General features: G+C 43.7%; 1 protein-coding gene across 8 annotated transcripts in view; it reads left to right on the top strand.

Moving 5' to 3' along the window:
- FTO (FTO alpha-ketoglutarate dependent dioxygenase) overlaps positions 1 to 26,716 on the top strand; it is a 462,015-nt gene that overhangs the window by 389,905 nt on the left and 45,394 nt on the right. For 4 of the 8 annotated variants that reach the window (XM_045381658.2, XM_074026700.1, XM_074026699.1 and 1 more), the window contains 2 exons: positions 18,957 to 19,084; positions 19,445 to 21,639. The exons of 1 other annotated variant lie outside the window; for it this stretch is intronic. In XM_045381658.2, coding sequence (XP_045237593.1) covers positions 18,957 to 19,084; positions 19,445 to 19,548 — 232 coding nt within the window. In that variant the 3' untranslated portion in view covers positions 19,549 to 21,639. Of the gene's footprint in view, positions 1 to 18,956; positions 21,640 to 26,716 lie in introns of those variants that run through there. 3 more of the 8 variants (XM_065537718.1, XM_015442739.4, XM_074026702.1) reach the window with 2 other exon arrangements.

The following is a 26,716-nucleotide window of genomic DNA, read 5'->3' on the forward strand; positions in this document are numbered from 1 at the left end:
CTTAGAGGTAGTTGCACTGTAAAATACCTTCCCCTCCTTTCCCCATACATTTGAACAAAATGAATTAATGGTAGACTACCTGGCATTAGTTGAAAGCCTGAGCAAGAGTGTTTCTGGAGGGAACACTATTCTGGGACCTGTCCATTCATGCCACACAGGCCACTTGCTGATGGCACTTACGCATCCAACCCTCGCCTCGGATTGGCGGATGCCTTTGGGCACTAGGACCTTTGCGAGTCAGTCTCCTGCTAGAAAGAACAGTTTAAATTAGGAATAGCAAGTTCTCCAGGTCTCGCAGTCTCACCCAAGCTAACCTATCAGCTAGCGCTGCAGAAAACGCATAATGGAGCCTCCATAAACTATTCTGTGCCAACTCCCAGGTGGTCTCGGCTGCAGAACTGTTCTTCCAAAAAGTGTAAATTCTAACTTAGCAGTCTGCTGAGAAGTCCGGCTCCCTGGCAGGCCGGGCATGGGGCAGGAGGTCACAGCAGCTAATCAAGTCCTTGCTGTGTTCTCCTGACTCACTGCCGAGCTCTGGCCCAGTCCCAGCTGACCCCTCTCCTGTAATGCTCAGTGAGGAGCCAAACTTCTCCATTAATCGGCCTGTTTGCAGGAGCTGGAAAGGTGACTTGTAACAGGCCCCTTGTTCCCAGACTCCTCTGTAATGACATTCTGCACAAGCAGATGTCGTCCTTTGATTCCTTATGACCTTCTGAATTTTGGCAAATGAGAAAGCATCTGGGATCCGCAGTGAGGGCCTAAGGGTGTCCGTCCTACAATGAGCTACTGTCGTCCTCCACCCCGCCCTACCTTCACCTCCATCTCTACCAGGCACGTGGCAAGGACATGGCCCTTGCTCATTTTCTCTGTTGGAAAAAGCCTTCTTCCCGGAGCCAGGGGACTTTGAGATGAGGTGGCCCGGACCGTCCCATGCTTGAGCATTTACCAGACGTGACTTTGGGTCCCTGTGGCTGTCTTAGCTTGACAGATGAGAAAATGCTGTTGCTAAGTGCCCTTCCCAAGGTCACCCCACAAGCAAACACTAGTGCTGGGAGAATGAGATCACCCCCAGACAGTGAAGGAATGACAGACCCATGCTTTCAAAGCCCGGAAGTGTGACACTGCACCAGCCCATTGACCAGAGAATACAAGACAGTAAGTAATAAATAGATAATGGCCTGTCTCTCCTCTTGCTTTCTCCTTAAAGATGCCCAGGTGGGAAACTTGTGGTTGTGATGATTAATTAATAAGTCCGCCCAGTTAACCTGAAGTTTGCAGGCCATACTGCAAGCCTAAGGCGGTCTCTTTGGCAACTCATCCTTCTTTTCCAAGGCTCCAGTGGGCTTTATTCAGTGGCGGCATTGCTAGCAGCACTGCAAAAACTTCAGTCGGAGGACTTCAGAATTCGGCCCGCTCCCTATTGAACTACGATGTTTTAAAACTCCTTTCAAACCAAGTCATTTCAGAAGCAAACCCTGCACTGACTCAGAGGCCTGTTCAGTCTTCCGTGGCTCTCAGCATATAGGATTACCCTTCTTCCTCAGTCTGAATTCACGGCACCAGAAAGAAAAAGAACAGCATAAATTGGATGTGTGTTGAGTTCTGAAGATACACATCAGGTGGACTTGGGAATACAGGGAGGCTTTGGCGTGATTCCTTCTTTTCTATTCCAGCGCAAAGGCGAACAATACATCAAAGCCTTGAAGGATAAGGTTAATAGCCTTCCCTCCCTCCCAGCCCCAGAACGGGAGTGGCCTAGGATGCCACCAAAGAGGCTTAAGATATTTTGCTTCATCAAACGAATACTGTGTGTAGGTAGAGCATAGAAGTTTACTCTCATGAGGTAACTCCATTCCTAAAGGAATCTAGAGGCTTTCTGCAGAGCACCATGACATAGATCCTATCATCCTCCTGCTTAAAACCCTCCAGTGGTTCCCCATCTCACTTAGAGTAAAATCCAGTCTTCACAGTGGCATCCAAGAGCTCAGACTTCACTGACCCCATCCTCTCCATCCCCTCTCCTCGCCCCCTTCCGCCAGCCACAATGGCCCCCTTGCTGTCCCCTGAGCATGCCTAACTCTTTTTTCTTTCTTTTTTGGTGGAGACAGAGTCTTGCTATGTTACCCAAGGTGGTTTCAAACTCCTAAGCTCAAGCAATCCTCCCACTTCAGCCTCCCAAGTAGCTGAGACTGTAGACTCATGCCACCATGCCTGGCTAATTTATTTGTTTTTTGTGGAGACAGAGTCTCACTCTGTTGCCCAGGCTGGTCTAGAACTCCTGAGATTAAGGGAGCCTTCTGCCTTGGCCTCCCAAAGTGTTGGGATTATAGGTGTGAGCCACTGCGCCCAGCCCTAATGCCTAACTCATTCTAACTTACAACGCCCTTCTCCAGGACAAGCGTCCATCACAACCACCCTAGCCTAGACTCTTCCCTCAGCCTCTCTATTCACTCTTTTTTTTTTTTTTTTTTTCCATTTCTCTGTTTGATTTGCTCCAAAACACTTAACTCTAGCAGAAATTATCTTGGTATTTATTTGCTTACATTGTGTGGCAGAGAATGTTAGCTTTTCATCCTGTCTCACTGTTTCCTTCTTCCTTGAAGTCTTGGTTTTGACAGGGAAAGGGAGCAATGTCCAGCTAAAATCTCACACTTCCCAGTGACTTAAGTTCTAATCAGTGAGATTCAGAGGTTACGTGTCTTCCTTTCAAAGAGGAGGTAAAGGGAAATTTTAGCCCTCTTTTTTTTTCTGCTGCCCCTTGCCTGGGACTCAGATATGGTGGCTGGAGAGTCCTGGCCCCATAGGTGACTTCAGGGATGGCAGCTATGTGCTAAGGATGACAGAGCAGAAAGGTGGATGGAACAGCCTGGGTCTCAGATGTCCATGGTCTGCTTCTGAGTGATGCTCCTTAGACTTCTTTAATGTGAAATAAAAATAAGCTCCCGTCTACTTTGACCACTGTTATTTCCAGTCCCACTTGCTAGCGGCTGAATGCAGTTTATAACCGATACCTGTGTTTATTACCTGACTTTCCTGCTAGAATGTAAGCGCCACAAAACCTAGGACTTGGTGTAGTTCTCCACTGGATCTCTAGATCCTGACACCTAGTAAATATTTGTTGAATGAATGGATACTAAAAGCACGAAAGTCACAGAAGTCCTTCTGCCCAAATCCTGGCTTCAGTAGACACTTAGCAAGCATCTTCTTGATCACTGACCCAGCGGCGTAGATATTTATGTGAGACAAAGCAATGTTAGTTTCCAAATATTAGCTGTAGAAAGAGTGTCATTCATTTCCTAGGTGTATAAAATGCAGACTTGCTTTGGATTTAAGACCAGGACACTATGACATCTTTGGAGTTCAGGGGCTTGTTAACACGACAGTCCCGAGGCTGCAGTGGCCTGGACTTCCTCCCTTTCTACAAAACAGCTGCACCAACATATAACTGTGCTCCTGTCATAAAACATCCGTAGGCAAATGAAGCAGTTTATTATCTGTAACCTTGGAATGAAGCGGCAGCTTAAAGACTCCATGGGTTCTTTGGCTAGAGTGAAATAGTGCCCAGGAAGTACTGGAGTCAATGACACATATCGCTCAGAGGATTAGAACTTGCCTGCAAAAACAGCTTTTGAATCAGAGCTTAAGAGTGAGTGTTTAAGTCATTCCAATTTTACCAAGTTCAGTTGAGTTGAAAAGTGTTGGACTAGTGAATGACCTAAGTTTCAGCCCCAGTTAATGTGACTTATTATTTATGTGGTCGTGTGACCTGGAACAACACTTTCACTTAAGGGCACTAATCCCTTTCATGAGGGTGCCACCCTCGTGACCAAAATACCTCCAAAAGGCCGATACCCTCACACTGGAGGCTAGGAGTTTAAGATATGAATTTTAGGAGGACACAGATATTTAGTCCACAACAGATGATTGTCACTGCTCCAAGTGGTGTCAGCTGTGTTGTCCTAGGGCTGGAGGCCCCAAGATGGACTCATGTGTTGAGGCCTTGGCACTGGCTGTGGCCTCATTTTCAAAACTGGGATTACACCTTTCTTTGCTGCCCTAGTAGCGAGGATCATATGGGATAATGCATATGGACGTAAGCCATAATGTTTATGTATATATACCTACAGTTTTTTAGAGATGAGAAGACCTATAGGGATTGTCTAACTCAAGCCCTCATTGTACAAATCTAAGTAATGATGGCCAGAAAGTCACAGTTTTGCCCAAGATCACAGGGTAAAGTAGTGTCAGAACTGGGTCTTTAACTCACAGACCAGTGTTCTCCCTACTATATACCATTTGGTTTGTTATATTGTTAGCTTTCTCTCTCTCTCTCTTTTTTTTTTTTTTTTTTTTTGAGACAGGGTCTGGCTCTATTGCCCAGGCTGGAGTGCAGTGGCGTGATTACTGCCCACTGCAACCTCGACCTTCCGAGCTCAAGTGATCCTCCTGCCTCAGCCTCCCAAGTAGCTGGTACTACAGGGTACTATTACTTTTACGTGCCCAGCTATTACTTTGGCTTATCATTGTTATTAAAGTGCTCTGTAGCAGGGAAATCAGCTCCCTGTTAAGGAGGTACAATTCAGATGCAAGATGCTTTCAATCACTTGTGCATTCCACAGTGTTTATTGCTGCTACCATGTGTCAAACTCTGCTCTAGCCTTTGAGGATATAGCAGTGAGCAAAACAGACAGAAATCCCTGCCTTCAGAGAGCTTAGCTCACACGCGTGTGCACACACAGACACACACACACAAATGGTGTCAAGTGCTACAGAGAAAAATAGGACAGTGAAGAAAGATGGGGAGTGCTAGAGTTGGGGGACAGGGAGGGGTGATGTTTGCTGTCCTGAGTAAGGCAGTCAAGGAAGATCTCCCTGATTGTATTAAGGAGTGGCCTGAAGGGGTAGGGGGAGGAAGCCATGTGGATATTTTAGGGGAAGAGTGTTCAAGGGAGAAGGAGCAGCAGGTTCTAATACCCTGAGACTACTCTTGGCCTCTTCAGGGTGAGCAAATAAGCCGGTCTGACTGGAGCACAGTGAACAATGGGATGAGTGCGAGGAGAGGGCAGAGAATCAGGGGTAGGAAAGGGTCCATCATGGAGGGCCTTGTGGACCACTATAAGAATTTTGACTTTGACTCAGCTTTTAAATCAGTGCAAAGCATAAATTCATCAGAAGACTGATACGACCTTTATAAATTAGCATTTTTCTTTTGATCCACCATTTTCTCCCTAATCCTGAATTTGAACTGTGTCACACGGTTGGTATTGGATGCCACTGAGTTCCCTACCCTAAGTGACCTGTTAGCGAATATTTCTAAAGAAGACAAATCCAGAAGGGCTCAGGAAGCTCATGTTCCGAATAAGGTTAAAATGAACTTGTGAGGTGTTTCTCCGCATCCAAAAACCAATTTAGCAGGTTACACGGAAGTATTTCTAAAAACAGCAGCACAGTGGAAGGAGACTGACAGGTGAGCAGATGGAGGAGCCATCAACTCAAATTTATTTCACAGCTTACAACTCAAATGAGCATTCCAAAATCAGAACAGCTGGCCTTTTATTCTGTAAGCCATTGTCCCTTGCTTTGCTTATCTCTCAGGAGTATGAGTGGATTATACTCACTGGCAGTCTGTCTGTCGGTCTTTGACTTTGCAGGGGAAAATCCTTTGTAGAAAAACAGGCTCTTTGTGTAAATCAGATTTTTCTGTGATGTCTGCCACTTCCCGCAGATTGTGAAGTTTCTAGATTCTGGAAATCAATGACTTTTCCTTTTTAGCTTGTATTTTCCTAACTGTATTTGTTACTTACATGACTGCTGTTATTTACGCAGAATCAAGTTGATTCTGAGTAAATGGAATTGAATCAGATAGTCAAAAAGCACAGTCTTCCAATTTGCAAGAAGAAATGTTTTTTTTAAAATGTTGTAGTGCATTTAAAAATCACAGCCACCTTGGATTTCTAATCAGAAGTTATTCTGGAATCTTTCTGAAGTTTGAGACTGTCCCATGCAAACTTTACTTAAATTTCAAGCAACAGGAAGTCCTGAGATTTGGAAAGGGTTATCTTTTGTCCATCATGGTCCTTTGCGGGGTTCTGTGGTGACAGAGGACAGTGGAGAGAACGTATTCTGTGGCTGAAAGGAGGGCTTGATACTACCCGGTGGGGATTTTGTTCCAGTAATTGCATCAAATTGGACCTGCTGCCATGTCATAGGTATAGCATGATTATCATTCATTAAGTCATGCACCTATATGCCTTCCCTCCCAATGGCTGAGTCACTAGCAGAATATATTTTCTTCCAAAGTGTTTGTTTTCATTGTTGCCCTTTAAAAATAATGAGTTCATTCTATTCCCTTGCAAGGAAAGTTACTCTAGACTGCTTTGAAATTGTATATCTTTTGTTGAGCACATTTCTGCAGTGGTTCCATAGCATTGTGTGCTGGGGAACCCAACCCGGCCTCTCTTAAAGCGTCCAACCAAGCGGCCTCCGACTTGATACATATAATCGTCCAGCCCATTTGACCTTTATATTGTTACCCTTGGGCAGGTAGAAGTCATGCAAGTTTCGGGTGACCCTATCGTGTGACCAGAGATCAAAGGTCAGCAGCTCCTAAATGTTCGGCTGTCAAGGTAGCCCATTCATCACTATCATTATGTAACTGACAAGCCCACAAATGAACCTGGGGATAAAATTATTCTCAGCCCTCCACCTCCTGGGTTTACACCCTAGTGGTGGGCCAAGCAGTCTCACATATTAAGTGGTTCCAAGGGCCTGCCACAGTCCCTGAAGTAGGGGGAGGACTTCAGGAGACCTATTTCATGTGCCAGACCCTGGGAAGTCACCAGCTGCCTGCCTGGGGAGCCAAGTTGCCGCTCTGCAGGAGCTGACCCTGAGTCTGGTTTCCTCTGAAATGGAGCTGAATTGAATGTTAGTTCTTTCTGGACCCAAAGGCACACATATGTCCCTGCCACCGCAGCCCACTTTGAGCATCTTTGTGGTCCTTTGTGGCAGGTTAACACAGTGCAGTGTTTTCACCAACTGGCCTGATCTTAAGAGTCACCTGTGAAAGTGAAGATTCCCAGGATGCTCATCTGGAAAGTCTGACTTAGGACCAGGTTCCATTAGGAAACTCAGTTTCTAACAGGGGTCCAAAATGATTCTCATGATGTCTGGATTTTGAAAGAATACAAAAAGATTTGGAGTCAGACAATTTTGGCTTCACATCCTGACCCTATCCTTTGTTTGGCTGTGAAATCTTGGATGGGTTAGTTAATCTTCTGGGCCTCAGTTTCAATTTTGAGGACAAACATTTTAATAGAAGATGAATAGAATGCCTAGCACTCATCTTCATTATTATGGGTTTTTTGTTTGTTTGTTTGTTTGTTTGTTTGTTTGAGACAGGGTCTTGCTCTGCCACCTAGGCTGGAGTGCAGTGGCACAATCACGGCTCACTGTACCCTCAACCTCCCAGCTTCCCAGGCTCAAGTGATCCTCCCACCTCAGCCTCCCAACTAGCTAGGACTACAGGTGCCCGCCACCATGCCTGAATAGTCTTTTTAAATTTTTTGTAGAGATGGGGTTTCGCTGTGTTTCCCAGGCTGGTCTTGAACTCCTGAGCTCAAACCATCTGCCTGCCTCGGCTTCCCAAAGTGCTGGGATAACAGGCGTGAGCCACTGTGCCAAGCCTTATTGGCTCTTTTAAAGGTTTTTATTAGTATTCTTATTATCCCTTTGGTGTGAGAGGAGATGTCATCGAAAGAGCATTGGCATGAGGTTGAATGTCTTTATAATCTCTCCCATGTCAACAGAAGTCTCTGATAAACCTACAGGGGTGGTTTTGAGAGGGACAGGAGAAAAACAGTGCTGTGAGGATCATACAGGCTCATCACATGGCTGGGAGGTGCCCTGGTGGAGACTGCACATGCTAGCAGTAGAAGGGAAGAGGCAGGGCACTCCTCTGGACCCCTGAAGAAACAGTGGAGATGCCTTTGAGCTATTTCATTACCAGAAAGTGGCCCTGACTTCCAAACCAGCAAGGGGCTCTTGCATCCCTTATCTCCTCATCTTCTGACCTCCTGGAGGTGCGATCTGAGCACTTTTACCCCTCACCCAGGGTCCTCTTTTCTTTCATAGAGCCTTTACCATAGGCCAGAGGAGCTGGGTTTTTGGTTTTTTTTTTTTTCTTTTTTCTTTTTCACTTTTATTTTAGGTTTGGGGGTATGTGTAGAGGTTTGTTACATAGGTAAACATGTGTCACGGGAGTCTGAGGTACAGATTATTTCATCACCCGGTTATTAAGCCCAGTACCCAATAGTTATCTTTTCTGCTGCCGCCACTCCTCTCACCCTCCCTGCTCAAGTAGACCCCAGTGTCTCTTGTCTCCTTCTTTGTGTTCATAGGTTCTTATCATTTAACTCCCACTTATAAGTGAGAACATGCAGTATTTGTTCCTGGGTTAGTTTGCTAAGGAAAATAGCCTCCAGCTCCATCCATGTTCCCACAGAAGATATGATCTTGTTGTTTGTTGTGGCTGCATTGTATTCCATGGTGTATATGTGGATCTTGTTTTTTTTTATGGCTGTATTGTATTCCATGGTGTATATATTTTCTTTATTTAATCTTTCATTGATGGGCATTTAGGTTGATTCCATGTCTTTGCTATTGCGAATAGTGCTGCGGTGAACATTTGCTTGCATGTGTCTTTATGGCAGAAAGATTTATATTCCTCTGAGTGTATACCTAGTAATGGGATTGCTGGGTTGAATATTAGTTCTGCTTTTAGCTCTTTCAGGAATTGCCATACTGCTTTCCACAATGGCTGAACTGAATTAGGCTTCCACCAACAGTGTATAAGTGTTCCCTTTTCTCCCCAGACTTGTCAGCATCTGTTATTTTTTTACTTTTAATAATAGCCATTCTGACTGGTGTGAGATGGTATCTCACTGTGGTTTTGATTTGCACTTCTCTAATAATCAGGGCTATTGAGCTTTTTTTTTCATATGCTAGTTGGCCACATGTATGCTTTTTTTTTTTTTCTTTTGAAAAGTGCCTGTTCATGTTCTTTGCCTACTTTTTAATGGGGTTTTCTCTTGTACATTTGTTTATGTTCCTTATAGATGCTGGATATTAGACCTTTCTCAGATGCATAATTTGCAAATATTTTCTCCCATTCTGCAGGTCATCTATTTACTCTGTTTATAGTTTCTTTTGCTGTGCAGAAGCTTTTAAGTTTAATTGGATCCTACTTGTCAACTTTTGCTTTTGAAACCCTGGAAGACAAACTAGGCAATACCATCCTGAACATAGGAATGGACAGAAATTTCATGACAAAGACACCAAAAGCAATCACAGCAAAAGCAGGGGAGCTCTTAACCATGATTTACAGTGAGACACTCTGGTTCCATGGCCAGGATGATGGGAAACCTTTACCAAAACAAATCTCTTCTTGGAATCCCAAGTTGGAACTCTAAATGTTCTGTCTCATGAAAAATAACAATAAGCTGGGCACTGTTTTGCATGCCTGTAATCTCAGCTACATAAGAGGCTGAGGAAGGAGGATCACTTGAGTCCAGGAATTCTAGACCAGCCTGGGCAACATAGTGAGACCCCATCTCAAAACAAACAAAAAGCCCTGATTGTTCATGGCTATTGCACTATATAGTATTATTAATATTACATTTCAGACAAACTGTAGGTCATGTAGGCACTGAGGAAAAGAATTGGGAACTGTGAAAACCATTGTTTATATAGAAGATGCCTTTTGAGCTCCAAACAAATGTGGAGAACATAAGCCATTGACAGCAGCTGGGCACTGCCCGCACTGTCCCCTTCTCCAAGGCAGCAGGACGGCACAGACCCACAGGAGGGACTCTAATTATACTGATTGGCCAAGATCCAGGCTCTGTGCTAAATGGAAGAAAGATTTCTTGCCTGTGCATGGTGGCTCTTTCCCATATTCTCGACACTTTGAGAGGCCAAGGCAGGAGGATCACTTGAGCCCAGGAGTTTGAGACCAACCTGTGCAACAAAGGGAGACCCCATCTCTACAAAAGACAAAAACAAAAATAGCCAGATGTGGTGATGCGTGCCTGTACTCCCACCTACTCGGGAGGCTGAGGATCACTGGAGCCCGGGAGTTGGAGGCTTCAGTGAGCTATGACTGGGCGACAGAGTGAGACCCTGTCTCGAAAAAAGAAAGAAAGAAAGAGTTCTTGAAAAATGGATGGTTATTTATGTGGCTGAATGGCGTTATCTTGGTGTTCAAAAGCGCTTTGGGTATATTTGGCAGTCAAAGCGTTTTTAAAGCACCTAAACAGCCTGTCTTGTATTGGACTTCTCACCTCTTCCCAGAAGCGTGAGGCCAAAAAGTAGATGTATATACAACTAGAAGTTAAGCCAAACCCAGCTTCTCAAGTGGTCATGGTTGAAGAACACTAACTACTAAAAAGGTGTATTGACCCGGGGGCGGGGGAGAAAGCTGACCCCTGGGGAAAAGTCTGGATTTTCCTTACTCTCTGATGTGTGTTGACTTTACTCATCTGGAAACTTTAACATGGGGAACAGAGGCAAGAGGTTAAAAGCCTTTCAAAGAAAAAGCGAACGTGTCTTTTGTGAAAACTCATTTAGGAATTGGTTTGGTTTAGTGGTTCTGCAATAGGTAAACTGAGTTATTTGACATGCTGACTTGATAAGCCACCTTTGTCCGAGTAGACCGTTATGATAGCTGTAAGTATGACTGGGTGGCCATTTACTTGTAAAGTTGTCCACAGTGCCATGATAGCGACAAAAGTCCAAGAAGACACATTACAAATTCATTAACTTGTTCTTCTCTTTTCAGAGGATTTAGAGTGTCAGGGGAAAGATTATTATAAACTAGACTGCATAGTTTTGTCACCACTCACTGTAACAGATTATTTGGAGCAAAACACAGTGAGACTATGAAAAACAGTGCAATGGAGTGGCTTCTTCTTTGAGGTTAAATTTTAAATGTAGCACTTAAGGTAGGCATTGTAGAGGTGAGAATTATACATGGAAATCCCTTCAATTTGTACATCAGGTACTGGCAGGGATTTAGATACCATGTTAATAGGAAAAATACTTATCTTTAAACCCTGAATCACTCTGTATGGCAAGACGGTTGCCACACAAATACACATTAGAGTGAAATGAACCCTCAAGATACTGAATTGAACAGAGGACATTAAGGTCCCATATTGGTCTCACGCTCCCTTTAAAGCGTAAGGCCATTGAGAGGATTGTTGCCCTATGACATCATTATTTCCTGCTTTTTTCATGCGGATCCTGGCAGGTGGGTTTTGCAGGTTCATGTGGATTGGATGTAACACCAGTGTTTTCTACCTGAGGCCTGGTTTTTTGTTTTGTTTTGTTTTGGTTTTGGTTTTTTGTTTTCTTGATGGAGTTTCGCTCTGTTACCTAGGCTGGAGTGCAGTGGCGTGGTCTCGGCTTGCTGCAACCTCTGCCTCCCGGGTTCAAGCGATTCTCCTGCCTCAGCCTCCTGAGTAGCTGGGATTACAGGCACGCACCACCACGCCTGGCTAATTTTTGTATTTTTAGTAGAGACGGGGTTTCACCATGTTGTTCAGGCTGGTCTCGACCTCCTGACCTCGTGATCCGGCCACCTCAGCCTCCCAAAGTGCTGGGATTACAGGTGTGAAGCACTGCGCCTGGCTCCTGGGGCCTCTTAAGCCTTGGTATTGGTTTATGCTATGGTGCATTAGGAGAATGCGTTATCACGTAGCTGATGCCCTCAAACAGACTCCTACTCAGCGTTAGGCCAAGTGACTGTCAACTCCTTAAATTCAAATTCCAGAAAAAACACTGACTTAAAGAAGAGGAGACTTTTAAACATTGGGTATTTTCTGATGAAGCTGTCTGTTTAAACTGCTCTATTCTTTAGAAGTGTGATTTCTTTCATTTTTATTTGCGAGCGTTACAAGCCCTCTGGCCAATGTTGCGTGATCAGCTAGGTTTTAAAAATAGGACTTGTATCACATAAGAAAAGGGATATTGAGGCATAATTATACATTTATATGGTACTTTACATATTTTACAGTGCTTTTATATATGTTATTTGATTTTATCTTCACATAACCCAGTAAAGCAGAGAAGCATTAACTTCAGTGTAATAGTTGAGGAAACTAAGAGGCTGAGATATTTTTCTCAAGGTCACCCAGGGAATATATTAATAATTAGAGATAGTTTATGCCCTCAGAAGCTGAACATGTATCTTTTATTTCTATAGACTGTAGATACTTACGCTGTAAGAGCCTCACCATCAAAAGAATGAAAAAAAGAAAACTAGGTTTTATCAGTCATCTGACATAATAATAGTCCTTCTAGAAACTGGAGGTAAAAACAACATTTGCTTCTTCCCTCTGAAATGATTTGGAATGTACTAAATATCTAAATTTGACAAGAATAGCTGACTAGTCAATGGACAGGATCCATTTTAGTCCAAATGGAAATCCATGAAAAAGATGGAACGGAGTGACAAGGGCAGCCAGCCAGATGTCCAGGGGTCTGACCCGCCCTGGCTCCCCTGCGCACCATTCCATCAAACCTTGAGTTAAGGCAGCCCTCACTCAAACTGGGGATCCAAATACCTACCCCTGCCATCTCTCCTAGGTTGTTAGGAACGTAAGAAGCAGCACTGTGGATCGACATTATTTGGGACATTTAAACATTGTACAAAATACAACTGTTATTTTTATTAGGAGTTGTTCTCCTCTTTCCCATTGAAGAATTCCCTCTTACGAGTTCATTTCTGTTCATTTCTTTTCAGTGGCCCATGCTTGCTAATATTTCTCCATCAAGTTCTAGTCTGTGTGTGTGTGTTTGTGTGTGTGTGTGTGTGTTACACTTGCTTATTCTGATGAATCTTTCAGCAGAAACCATTTCTCCTGAAATCTTTCTGTATCATTTCATCAAGAGTAGTGGAAATGTTACCTGTCCTCCTTTATTTGTTGCAAAATTTAGGGACAAGGAAGAAGACTGTGTATGTTTTCTTAAAATCAATGGCCAGCACATTACTGTAAAACCTATTGATTAAAAACACAAAGTATAATGTTAGTCATTTAGTCTGTGAAGTGATGCAATAAGGGAAGAAATTTATCCTTTGACTTTTGCATTAACCTTTTATTGACTGCTTGCATACCCATAATTAACACACACTTTAGCTAAAGTGGTTAATTTTAGCATGGTGACCAGTGTTCACTAATGTAGCTGCAATCCCGATCATCTAAATGTAAGTGCAGCCCTGGGGGAAATCAGCGGGCAGTGAAGCCCTTCATGAGTTACACCTTGGTCGGGGGGACCTCTGGACAATCTGCTGGCAGTCAGCCAGTGTGACACCTTTCGGCTGCTTCCTGTTACGTCACTAGGTCATTCAGGGAGAACCACTCCTAAGGAGCTGAGAGTTTTAAGAGGTGGTTTATACAGTGCTTTGAGTCAAAATAATATATATGTATTATATATATACTTTATATACACATATAATATGTAATATACTATATATTGTATATAGTTATATGTATTTATTATATAATTATTTTATATCTGATATATTAGATATAATTATATATTTTTATATTTATTACATAATTATTATATTACTAGTAATATAATAATAATTATTAATTATTAATTAATTATTAATACTTATTAATTAATAAGTAATATAATAATATAATAATTATAATATATAATATATAATAAAGTAATATTATATTACTATATATAATAATTATGTAATAAATATAAAAATATATAATAAATATAATATAATATATTTATAATTAATATAATTATAATATATAATATAATATAATTATAATGTAATAAATATAATATAATAATATATAATATAATAATTATGTAATAAATATAAAAATATATAATTATATCTAATATATCATATTAGATATAATGATATAATAATTATGTAATAAATATATAAAATATATAATTGTATAATAAATACATATAATTGTATATTTTAATAAATATATAATTACTTATATATACAATATTATATGTAATTATTTATGTATGTCATCTATAATTATATGTAATATAATAAATATATTGTATATAAATATAGCATAATATATAATATATTAAAAGTACATGTACATACTATATTATGTATATACTTTATCTCTCTTCCTCCTAAATTCATATTATAAATTCACATTACATATTATATATAATATATAATAAAGTATATTGTATAAAATATGTATATATAAAATTTATGATATTATATTTGAAATACTTATATATAAAATAATAGGTGTACATATAAAGCATATGTATACAATATTTTATGTGTATATATGTATTATTTTCCTTTGCTCTCCTTGAACTGCTTCCTGAAAGGGACAGTATTTTCTGAACAGATCCAAGTTGATTTGCTAACCCAACAAACATTTTTAAAAATGGGATTTTTCCTTAGGATAGGATTAGAGAGGACAGGACTGAAAGGGGAAATTGTAACTTTTTTATTGTTTAGCTGGGTTCAGTAGGACTTGGGAATGACACCGAGAAGGGAATCTTGTTAACTTTCTTTAGCAACATTATCCAGCTTTAGTCCTGAAAACTGGCTTATTTTCATGCAAAGGCCAGTGTGGATGGACCAGCATTCTGTTGTTTTCTGGGCAGAAATCTGTCCCAAATAGAAATACTATTTGAAACCAAAACCAAATGTCAGTGTTTTCGTGGGTTCACACCCAGGTATTCTCTGCACACACTACACTGTATCAGCCACATCTCAGTTTAGAGAGACTACCTGAATCCACTTGGCAAAGGCAATGGATGTTGTAAAAGGCAGGAAATAACTGAGAGAAAGGAAGCATGGCCAGCATATCAGCTAGGATTCTTTACAGAAAAACCTAACTCAGACAATAAAGTCTCATGAAGCTGAAACATCTAAGTGAAGCATGACCCAGATACTCAAACAGCATGGTCCAGGATCCACCCCATGCTGGATAGCAGCAAAATGTTGATGGCAGTTCCACATCACACATCCTAATTGTTCATAGGCCAGGAGAGGAGAAAGTCTTTTCCTTTAGCTCCCATACCAGTCCTCTGATTTAGTCTCTTGATTTTGCCCCATATTGGGTCATATGCCTCCTCTTAAACCACTCCCTGTGGCTAGGAGAGCATGATGTACTGACGTAGCTGAAGCCAATCAAGGCTCTCCTCTGGCTATAGTGGTGGAGCTAGTCCCACCCACATCAAGTCATGAAGGATAGGGAAGGAACAGGTACCCCATGGGAAAATTAGAATCCTGTTGGTGGGAACGGTGGGAGTAAATACAGGACAACAAATTTCCATCACAATCAGTATTCCTCACCCATTTCATAAGACAACTTGGGGCCCCGTTATTTTATAAGAGACTATAGAGTGTTATGTGCTAAGAAACAATCCAACTTTATTTCCTGTAAATGCAAAAATCAGTCTGGAACAACCACCACTTAGAAGGCCAGACGCCAGTGCCTTTTATCAATCCTAGGTCTTCAGGAACAACTGTTGATCCCTTCTGAATCTGAACATTTTAGCCTGACACTGGAAAGTTGTAGCAGCTTGAATACATAAGCCTCAGGGTCTTGGGATGTCACAATGTGATAGGATCCAGCCTTAGGTGCAATTTGATTCAAGCCAGAAAGAGCTGCTCCTGTATCCCCAGAGCTTCCCCTAGGAGTCCGTCTAGAGGCTCCGCACCCAGTTAGTATGAAGGAAGGAGAGAGCGCAAGTATAATAGGCAGCTCTCTCATTGGCATTTCTCATCTGCCACTGGTACCTGGGGTAGAAGTAACCATAGTGATAATATTATTTAATGGGTATTGGGCGCTTGCTATGTGCCGGGAAATGTTCTAAGCACTTTCTGCATATAATTCATGTAATCTTCACATCAACCCCGTAAGATACTATTATTGCTATCACCACTTGGCAGACTGAGGCTCAGCGAGGTAACAAAACCTGCCCAAGATGTCGTGCCCCTGGAGAGCAGCAACTCCGGCAATCCGGAGAACGCACTCTTTACCACCATGCTGCAGTCTCCCTGCTTCCCATCTTTGGAAATTGAGATCCAAGAAGGAAGAATGAGTGACCCGAGCAAAAGAAATGAAACCCTAAAGGGGGACAGGTGTGCCTTCAAGTAATTCCCAGCCTTCTCTTTATCAGTTCTGTAGGCTGGGATGATGCTAAATCACACAGTATCATTTGAGTTAGGGATGTCTGTCCTTTTTCATGGGTAATACATCACCTCCCATAACGAGCCCTTTCCTGGCCCCTATTACTATCAGTTGGAAATTGGCAAGGAACACTGGACACTAAAGAAAAAATTTTAAAGCAATCTTGAAATTTCTGAATGAAGGCTCTGAAGAAACCCAACAAAGGGTTCTACTCCTGACCCAGATGGATGCAGTGACTGTGTACAGCTTGTCTGTCAGAGCTTGAATGCAAAGGAGCCACTTCCCATACCAGCCAGTCTTTTTTTCTTTCTTTCTTTACTTTTTTTTTTTTTTTTTTTTTTTTTTGGAAACAGAGCCTTGCTCTGTTGCCCAGGCTGGGGTGCAGTAGCACAATATTGGCTCACTGCAACCTCCACCTCCTGGGTGCAAGTGATTCTCATGCCTCAGCCTCCTGAGTAACTGGGATTACAGGTGGGCATCACCGTGCCCAGCTAATTTTTGTATTTTTTAGTAGGGACAGGGTTTCGCCATGTTGCCCAGGCTGATCTTAAACTCTTGGAAGTGATCTGCCTGCCTTGGCCTACCAGGATGCAAGGGATTACAGGTATGAGCCACCATGCCTGGCCCCAGCCAGTCCTTTGATGAGAAGAACAACAGCAGAAAACTGCAACAGCTTTGCCCAAAAGAAAAGCCATCGGTATTGGGAAACTTGTACAACACAGCACAAGCAAACCTCTGCAGCAGGCTTCAATGTGTTTAATACTTTCACAAAGTACGGAGGCAAAACCCATTTGACAGGTGAAAAAGCATCTCTATTGACTTTCTACAAGCCTTATGATATTCTAGGTGGATCGACACTTATCATAGCCCTTTAATCTGCCAGCCAGGATAATGTGTGCATGGATAATTTATCCACTGTGAGATTGAAACGCTCCATTTGGAATAACTTTCCCTACCCAGTAAATTGAGCATTACTCCAGGATTCTGAGACAGAGAGAAAGCACAATTTTAAAAGCTTTGCAGAGTTCCTTTGTAATTAGTCGCAGCTTTCCTTGAATATTAATTTCCCCCACATCCCTTTCAAGTGGTTTAGAGACTGTCTCTAGAACTGCAGAGATGCACCCTCAGAACCATGACAGCAAGCGGCATGGTCTCAAACACCTATGATTAAGTAGTCTGCAGAACGCACCTTCTGTTCTTCGGTGCAGTGTGTAGCTTATCAGTGCAAACAGTTTAATATTTATGCTAAGAGGATTGTCAAAAGCAGCTTCTGTTGCTTTAATTCTTGTTTTAAATAAATAATGAGAACATTTAAACACATTACTCTTCTTGAGGCCCCGGGGTCAGCTAATCTTATTATTTATGAAGTGATGTGCTACATAATAGTACTTAGTGCATGTTAACAGACGCTATTATCAGGGCCTGATGCAGAGAGCCGAAGATATATTAGAATGTTATGTGTAATGTACGACGGATTGAGTGCATAGGATGCCGGTGTAGCAATTAACCACACGCGAAAATAGGTGTAAAGTTGAAGTATGTTTTCCCGGGGGGATCCCCTCACCATTAATAATTCCCCAGAGAAGAAAATGTCTTTCAGTTAGGAACCCTCTCTACCATCAGGCTTGGAAATGGGGCCAGGATATTCCATTCTTTGATCTCTTCATAGTCGGTCCTACACAGTCAGAAGACAAATAGTGAGCATGACTTTTTAGTTGATTTAGACAAAAATGCAGAGAAGGCGGGGGTGGAGGGAGGCACGTGTGCAGTGTCCCAAATGTCCTCATAGTGTCTGGTTTTGGTCCACACATTTTCACTGCCACGTACTCCAGGAGAGTCAAGAAATCGTTCATTCCTTATTGCAATCTGTTTCCTTCTCTCTGATCCTCATTTTGCAGATAAATAAAGCTGAAGCCACTGAGTTTTCCCAGGTCACTTTTAAATAAGCCGATCTCTCTGAGAGATAGATGCCTGCCAAGGTGTGAGAACGTCGCCCCAATTTTTTTCCTGTGAGGCTATAATTTAGCTTCATATGATAATTAATTTCTCTACTATTGATGAATAATCCATTCAATAAAAACCGTGATTTAAGTGTTCTCCTTGGGGACTAACTCTTGCTAGCCTCTTAATTTAATTTTGTGGAAGTTTTTCCCACCTCTTCATCAGTGGAAATGATTATTAACCTCTATTTGCATATATCCTTATAAATCGGTGTCTCCTTGGAGTGCCTTTTTCTGAGCACAGCAAGCTGGGACACTTGTAAATCTCCAGGATCTCCAAAGTCAATCCCGGCCTGTAATATTGTTTAATCTATTCTTGGACGTTTTAATGCCGTAAATTCAATTTAATCTTTCCCAGTAATCTAGTAATACATCGAAATCCCACAAACATTTAAATCTGATAATGGCTTAATCACACACTTTAAATAACAGTTGAGATAATGAAAAAATAATTCACCATTTTAAAGGCAGAGCAACTGAATTTCCCTGATGATTGGCTTCTACGCAACCACCTGAGATGATACAAATCTGGGAGTCAAAGCACAGGAAGCCCGGACCATCAGGAACAGCCTTCCTTCTTAGAAACACCTGCGTTCCGCCTGTGGCCTCATTCAGTCATCGCCATGACCTTCACCCCAGAGGACCGTCTTTGGAGCATTGGCCGGTGTTGCTCCAAGCTTCCTGTGGGTTGAGGTCTTCTGGGGCTTTCCTCCCATGGATTAATTTCCTATTGTTACTCTTCCAGGTGCCAGTCGCGAATTGCCCGGACTTTACCTGCTGATCAGAAGCCAGAATGTCGGCCATACTGGGAAAAGGATGACGTTTCGATGCCTCTGCCGTTTGATCTCACAGACATCGTTTCAGAACTCAGAGGTCAGCTTCTGGAAGCAAAACCCTAGAAGGAGCACAAGTCACAGGCAGAGGAGAAAAAGAGATCGGCTTTTCTCCTCCAGTGTTGTCATGGGCTTAAGCAAGGGCAGCGGAGGCTTCTCTTGGCCCCTAGATTGTAGCATCCGGGTCCCAATCCAAAACAGCTAGGAAATGGTGCCCATGAATTTTTAAATGTTTTAAAATGACCCTCTGTTATAGTCTGATTTGGTGTTAAACAGGACCTTCTTCCCCAAAAATTGTTCAGATTTAAAAATGTGAGCCATTCAGCCCCCAAGGTCCAGGGCAGGCGACAGGAACAAGCCCAGCATGTGACAAAGCCTAACCTACTTTCCTCTTTCCCAGGCTTTTTCAGAGACTCTGGAGTGGACCCAGCCCTCTGGGGAAAGACAGAACTTAGAGACATCCCAGTTTCTTACCACACCCATAAGTGTTGTCCAATATGGTAGCCACTAGCTAGCTGCGGCTACTTCAATTTAAATTCAGTTTTAATTTTAATATAAAATGCAGCTCTTCAGTTGCCCTGGCCACATTTCAAGTGCTTAATAGCCTCATGTGACTAGTGACTGCTGTATGGACGGTACAGATATGGAACATTTTCATCATTGAAGAAAGTCCTATTGGACAACGATTCTATAAGAAGTTTGAAAGCAGGAATTCTCATTTCCATTCTTCTGTAGCCTCTATCCCCAAAGGCAAAGAAACTAAAAGAGAAATGACTCATTGAAGATTGGCCTCTCTCCTTTCTCTAAGACGAACCTAAGTAAAAGCCTGAGCTTTGAGTTCTATGCTCAGCGCACAGGAAGGAGATGTTAACAATTAAAATAAAGTTGATATCCTGTCTTTAGGGAGTTCCGCTGATCTCTTGAAAGAGACACAGCCCTATTTACATTATTCCGCAGATTTCACCAGCATAGTATAATTTTTTCTGTAAGTCCCTCATTCTTATGTAATAACAGGTGGAACTGAGGTTTGAAGAACCTCAGCGGCTCATCCTGATGACATTGGAGACTCAGAGAGACAAGAGAGAGTAGGGTTTAAAACCTGAGCTTTAAGACTCCCACTAGCTTTGTGTCCTTTGGTATTAACGTGCCTCAGTTTCCTCATCTGTATAATGGGGATACATGAAAGGCACCACTCCCAAGGTGAACATTAAGTGAGATGATTCTAGTTACAGACTTAGAACAATTTCCAGCACATAGTCAAATATCCAGGAAATTCTAGTACTGTTATGTGTGGGTGAACTGACCTGGATGTAGATGCTTTCATCTTTCTTTCTGACCCCTCCGCCAGTTTTGTCTTGTGATGCCGCTAACACATCTCCCCCTTTCCGACCTGGCTCCCGCCCAATGATGTCCCAAGAAATCGTGAGAATAGTTAGCCCCCCTCTCCCCAGCCTGTTGCCCTCTTGTGTAGGTGTTCACAGTAGTAGTTGAGAAGTTGAAGAGCTTTTGCCCGTTGAAGGTGCACTGAGAATAAACTCTTTCCTGCCACCAGAATTGCAGTGGTTCACGGCCTACACTCATTCCCATGCAGTTAATAGACACAGGAATGTCTTGTTAAGCAAAGCGGCCAGGGTCTCATCGTGTTGAGACTCGAGTCTCTCAGACCTTGGATTCATCCCCTGGTGTCTTTGAGCCTCGGTTTCCACATTGGTAAAAGAGAAGTGAAGCACTGTCTCACAGGGTCATCACAGAGATTAAATGAAATAACGTAGACCAGGAGGGCATGGCGTTTAAAAGTCACAGATGGGGCACCCTCGGGCCATCCAGCCCAGTGTTTTCTTTAGCCCCTATGATGTTCATTTTTTGTTATATTCCATTAGGTGCCAATATTTTTAAAATGGGAGATTTCACATAAAATTAAAAGGTCTGCATTTTCTTTCTTTTTTTTTTTTTTTTTTGAGACGGAGTCTTACTCTGTCACCAGGCTGGAGTGCAGTAGCACGATCTCAGCTCACTGCAGCCTCCGCCTCCCAGGTTCAAGTGATTCTCCTGACTCAGCCTCGCGAGTAGCTGGGGCTACAGGCACGTGCTACCACGCCCAGCTAATTTTTGTATTTTTAGTAGAGATGGGGTTTCACCATGTCGGCCAGGATGGTCTCTATCTCCACCTCGTGATCCACCCACCTCGGCCTCCCAAAATGTTGGGATTACAGGCGTGAGCCACCGCGCCCAGCCAAGGTCTGCATTTTCTTTAGAACTCAGAACACCCAGTAGTCCTAGGGCCCCATCCTCGCATGGCAACAAGCTAAATAGCATCTTCCCACTGCGAGTTGGGGCATGACCCAGCCTATGGTTTGCCATACTCCCTCTTTTTCTCCATTTTATCATTAATTGTGAACCTGACCCGTGTCACCTCTTCATGTTAGCGCTCTCCAAACCTGCTTGCTTGCACCCCTCTAGTCAAAATGTTTTGTGCTCACCCCAATATATGTGTGACTATTGAGCTCTATTTGTAGACTGCTTGTACTAATGTCATGTGCATCATAAAATATTCATATCCAATAAAAATATTAAAAGGATGAGATAAGAAACCAAGAGAGATTCTGCTGTTTTTTCCTTTTGCATGGATGAGCCAGCTTCACTGGCCTGGGTGGGGCCCAGGTGGAATTAGTTCTCAAAGTCCTCCAGGTGGAGTCAGGGGATGTGCAGCAGGGTTGGAGAAATCACTACCTTAAGTGAATCCGAGAGGTGAGATCACATTTGCTCTAAAGAAATGGTGATCCCAGCACTTTGGGAGGCTGAGGCGGCAGATCATTGGAGGTCAGGAGTTGAAGAGCAGCCTGGACAACACGCTGAAAGCCCATCTCTACTAAAAACACAAAAATTAGCTGGGTGTGGTGGTGTGTGCCTGTAATCCCAGCTACTCGGGAGGCTGAGGCAGGCAAGTCACTTGGCCTGGGAAGCGGAGGTTGCAGTGAGCTAAGATCATGCCACTACACTCCAGCCTGGGCCACGGAGCAAGAGAAAAAGAAATGGTGAGTTTCATTGAGCATGTGTTTGAGGATTTCAGGGAGGTTTCAGGTGGGTAGAAGGAGGTAGGCAAGATCCAATAAAAAGGCGGCTGGGCCGGGCGCGGTGGCTCAAGCCTGTAATCCCAGCACTTTGGGAGGCCGAGACGGGCTGATCATGAGGTCAGGAGATGGAGACCATCCTGGCTAACATGGTGAAACCCCGTCTCTACTAAAAATACAAAAAACTAGCCGGGTGAGGTGGCAGGCGCCTGTAGTCCCAGCTACTGGGGAGGCTGAGGCAGGAGAATGGCGTAAACCCGGGAGGCGGAGCTTGCAGTGAGCTGAGATCCGGCCACTGCACTCCAGCCCGGGCTACAGAGCAAGACTCCGTCTCAAAAAAAAAAAAAAAAAAAAAGGCGGCTGGTGCGAACAATGACAATGAACTCGTATCCTGCAGGGTCAAGGGGAGGCTTGCTTCTGCCCTGTGAATTGGAGAAGGACTTTCTTGGAAGCACAGGCTCAGAAATCGCACCCTTCCCCCGATGTGTGCGGATAACAGACCACCTCCATCAGCAGCAGCCTCCTCCTGCTTTGCTGCCAGTCCTCCCTGTGGTCTCAGCTATCCTGAGAAAAGTGATCTAAGAGATCTCTCTGCACTGAGGTGCTACTGACTGCCCTGCCTCCCTCCCTTCCTCCCGCAAACCTTTCTTGGTGCTGACCACAGCCTCAGCAATGGGGCGGGCCTGGGGACCCAAGACAGATCTCTGCCTCCCAGGCTAGTGGATGCCCTGGGATATGTAGTGACCAAAACAGGAACTTACCCCATAGTGCGGAAATAGACAGTAACCAGCAAACCAATAACAAGAGTGTTCCAGGCGGTTGTAAGTGCCAGGAAGGGAACCAACTGGGAGAGGGACAGGAGGAGATGGTGACTGACCAAGGGGACCTCAATCAGGCTGTAGGGAAGGAAGGTGGTCGGGAAGAGCTTCCCAGGAAAGGGGACGGCGGGCCCACGCAGGAGAGCCCTGGGAGGGGTGCCCAAGGAAGGAAAAGGGCCCTGAGCCCAAAGCCGAGAAGACCAGGAGGGGAGAAGGGGAGACGTAGGGCAGAGCAGGCGGGAGCCGCTCGGGTTTTATTCCACACACCCCAGGAAGCGTGAAAGGGTTTCAAGCAGCAAGGACGTGGAAGTAACTTGGTGAGATATTTTCATGCTTTAGACCATCGCTCTATCTGGATTCCAGAGGGTCTCTCAGAGAGCAAACGGCTCAATCCAAAGGAGCGGCTTTCCAACTGGGGATGTCCCGCTGGCTGGGTGAGATCTCAAGATGGCCTGCGGCCCCTCTAGGTTGCCCACCTGCTGAGTTCACTATAAACAGCACCTCCTCTCCGCACCCCGGCGGATCCATTCCTGCCGCCCTCACTGGCAGGCTCCAGCCCCTCAGAGCTTTCTAGACATGACCAAGCAGGGTCATGGCATCATTGGTGACACAATTTTAGTAATCAGCTTCAAAATCCATCACTCACGGAATCGAGGGATGCCGGAATTGAGAGTCCATAGGCCCTGTTTAATGGACCCCACGTTTAGTCGACAGTTTTTTGTATGCTTCGAGGGAAGGAAGGTATTTTCAAATGCAACTTCTTTTTTTTTTTTTTCTTGCTCTAGTTAGGGCTGATTTTACCACTGGGCAAATTGCATACATTTGGATCCATGCCACGCTAAATACTGTTTATTTTGGAGATCTGTCAGAGGCAAGCGCATGGAAGACAAGGGGATTCTGGTTTGAAAAGGCAATTCTCATCCAGACAGATTCAGATGGAGAGGAACGGTGCGGATTAAAATGCGCCGAAGTGGTAATGCCGTTTATCCCGTTTGCCTTTGTTACTCTGTGATTAAATGGTATTTTTAATTAAGTTTCATTGGGAGCCATAGGTATCGCGGTGGTGAAATCAATTTGACAACCATAAAGGGGAGAGAAGGCACAGGCGTGTTGTGATGATTGCGGCTGTAGGGAAAGCGGGCAGCTTGCAGAGGATGGGTGGGAGGAGGGGAGCCGGCTAAGAATGACTTCCCACAAGGCAGCAAGGGCACCCCTGGGCCGCTGCTGTGTTTGGGAGGCAGGTTTTGGGGATTGTCAGAAGGCATTCACCTGGTTCTCTCGCTCATCTGAGACACCCAATAGATTCCTGGAAACTCCAGGAAAGTATCTGAAGTTCTGTTTCTCCATTCTCTCTTGTTAACAAGGAGAACCACGAGTGCCCCCCAGATCCCGGCTAGAAGGACCAGACCAGCTTTCCACCCTGGTTTCCGGGCAGCTGTGATCCCATAGTCCTGTGTCCCAACGGCCCCATGCTCCCAGGACGGTCCTAATTCCCACCTCTCGGAACCTTGTCAGCCAAGTCCTTCCTGCTCTCTGGTCCAAATCCTCCTCCTACACTGGAAACTGAGCCTCTCCGCACCCTCCGCTCTTTCTATCCCACTGTCATTCATCAGACTTTCCAAATCTTTGGATTCCTGAGTGGCAGAAGAGGTTTCCTGAGTGTTAAGTCCTGGTTCTGTGTGTGATCCTCACTCTATCACCTCTTCAAACCTTTGTTCTCTTGTCTACAAAATAGAATAGTAGTAATCCATCACCTAAGGTTGCTGTGAAGGTTCAATAAGTTAATGTGCATTTAAAATGCCTCCCGCAGTACCTGGCATATACAGGTCTTCCGTGAGGTACTAGCTATCATCATTAACGAAGTTTCCTGTGATAACAGTTGTCGCCTTGTGACTGGGGCAAATCACTAAACCCCTCTGTGCTCCAGGCTTTGTTTATATAATGCGGATGATGATAATGCCTAGCTCACTGGATTGTTCTGTCCCCTGCGACCATCCATGTTAAGCAATTCGTATCATGTCTGGTACTCAAAACTCACTCCACGCATGTACGTTAGGATGATGAAAAATATGATCTGTGGTATCCTGACCAAAATATTCAAAGGGACTAAAGATGGCTGTGGCTTGTTCAAGAAGAATATTGTGTCACTCTCCCATATATTATCCCATTTGCTCTTCACAGCTTCCATTTTTCGCTAGGCGGATGGCATGGAACTTTCTATAAATGAGATATTATGAAAAATGATGTTTTAGGACTCCCATTTCTACAGTGGGAGTAGGTCACCCATTGCAATTTTAGATTTGCTTAAAAAAAATTCTTGCCATCACCTTCTAATGGATGATCTGTGTACAACAATTGTTTATTGACTCTGAATGTCTAAGTACCAGGGTCAGTCTATTTCAAGGGGAGGGAAGCATTAATTAACCTCCAGCATTAGATTCAGTGATTCTTTTCCAATGATGCAGTTCATGACTTTGCTCGCAGTTACTTTTCATCAATCCTGAAAGAACTGAGGTAAGATAGTTCCTCTGCACATGTGTGTCAAGCTAAATGGATAACAGCAGATACAGATCTGTTTGCCTGTCTGCACTTGCCTTTAGACAAAATTCATCAATTTTACAAAAGCCACTGACTAAACATGGCACCAATACAAATGAAGCACTTCTAGCAGGCGGGGTTTCCCTTTGTTTCTGATCTGGTAAATGCAGTAGTTTCCTGCTGAGAGATGGGAAGTACTGGTCTAGGACAGCAAGGTGCCCTACAGGTGGGGCCAAAAGGGTCAAGACCATTCTACAGGAAGTTTAGGAGAAGTTCAGTGGTTCCACATCCTGTGCGCTTCGGGTAGTTCTGACCCTCTTCATTAGTGATAATGGCATGAAGCTCTTTTGCAGTCTTTTTTTTTTTTTTTTTTTTTTTTTTCCAGACAGGGTCTCACTCTGTCACCTAGGCTAGAGTGCGGTGGTGAGATCATGGCTCACTGCAGCCTCGACTTCATGGGCTCAACCATCCTCCTGCCTCAGCCTCCTAAGTAGTCGGGATCACAGGCACTTGCCACCACACCCGGCTAATTTTTTGTAGAGACGGGGTTTCACCACATTGCCCGGGCTGGTCTCAAACTCCTAGGCTCAAATGATCTGCCTGCATCGGCCTCCCAAAGTGCTGAGATTACAAGCGTGAGCCACTATGCCTGGCCCTCCACACAGCCTTGCTTGGTGTTAAAGATTAAACAAAGACCACAGGTGATCACTCTCTTCGTGGTGCCAGTTTCAAGGGCGCCCTTCTTCCCTTCCCAGCCTCCGAAAGAAGGAGAGAGGGTCCACAAGCCAGATCCATCCCCACAGGTAAAACCACGACTGTGCAGCTAGCAGGTGGAGATAACATTTGGAGAAGGGCTTGTCAATGCTAAAGTCCTACTCAAGTCCAAGGGAGAGGAATTATTATTATTCATTTTGTGAAACCAATTTAGTTTGGGTGGATAATGGAAGAATTTCTACATACATTCGTTACTTCTGATCAGGCAAGACCAGTCTGACACAGGAACGGTATATGGCTCACTCTTAAAGCCACGGCAGGCAGCCAGGGCTTGGAGAAATAGAAACCTCCCTTGCACAAGAATAGTCTCAATGAATCATGTTAAGGCCTCTTTTAAGTTTTTCAGACTCCATGCACCGTGTGAAAACTGCCTTTCCTGAGTAGAGGTACGTTCAGCACTTCATAAAACAATCCTGGAGCCTCCAGACACACGGATAGAGGAGCATGATTGCATTTGTTTCTTTGCAAAAC

The sequence above is a fragment of the Macaca fascicularis genome, chromosome 20, assembly GCF_037993035.2.
Source record: "Macaca fascicularis isolate 582-1 chromosome 20, T2T-MFA8v1.1".
In the NCBI taxonomy this organism is placed as follows: Eukaryota; Metazoa; Chordata; class Mammalia; order Primates; family Cercopithecidae; genus Macaca; species Macaca fascicularis.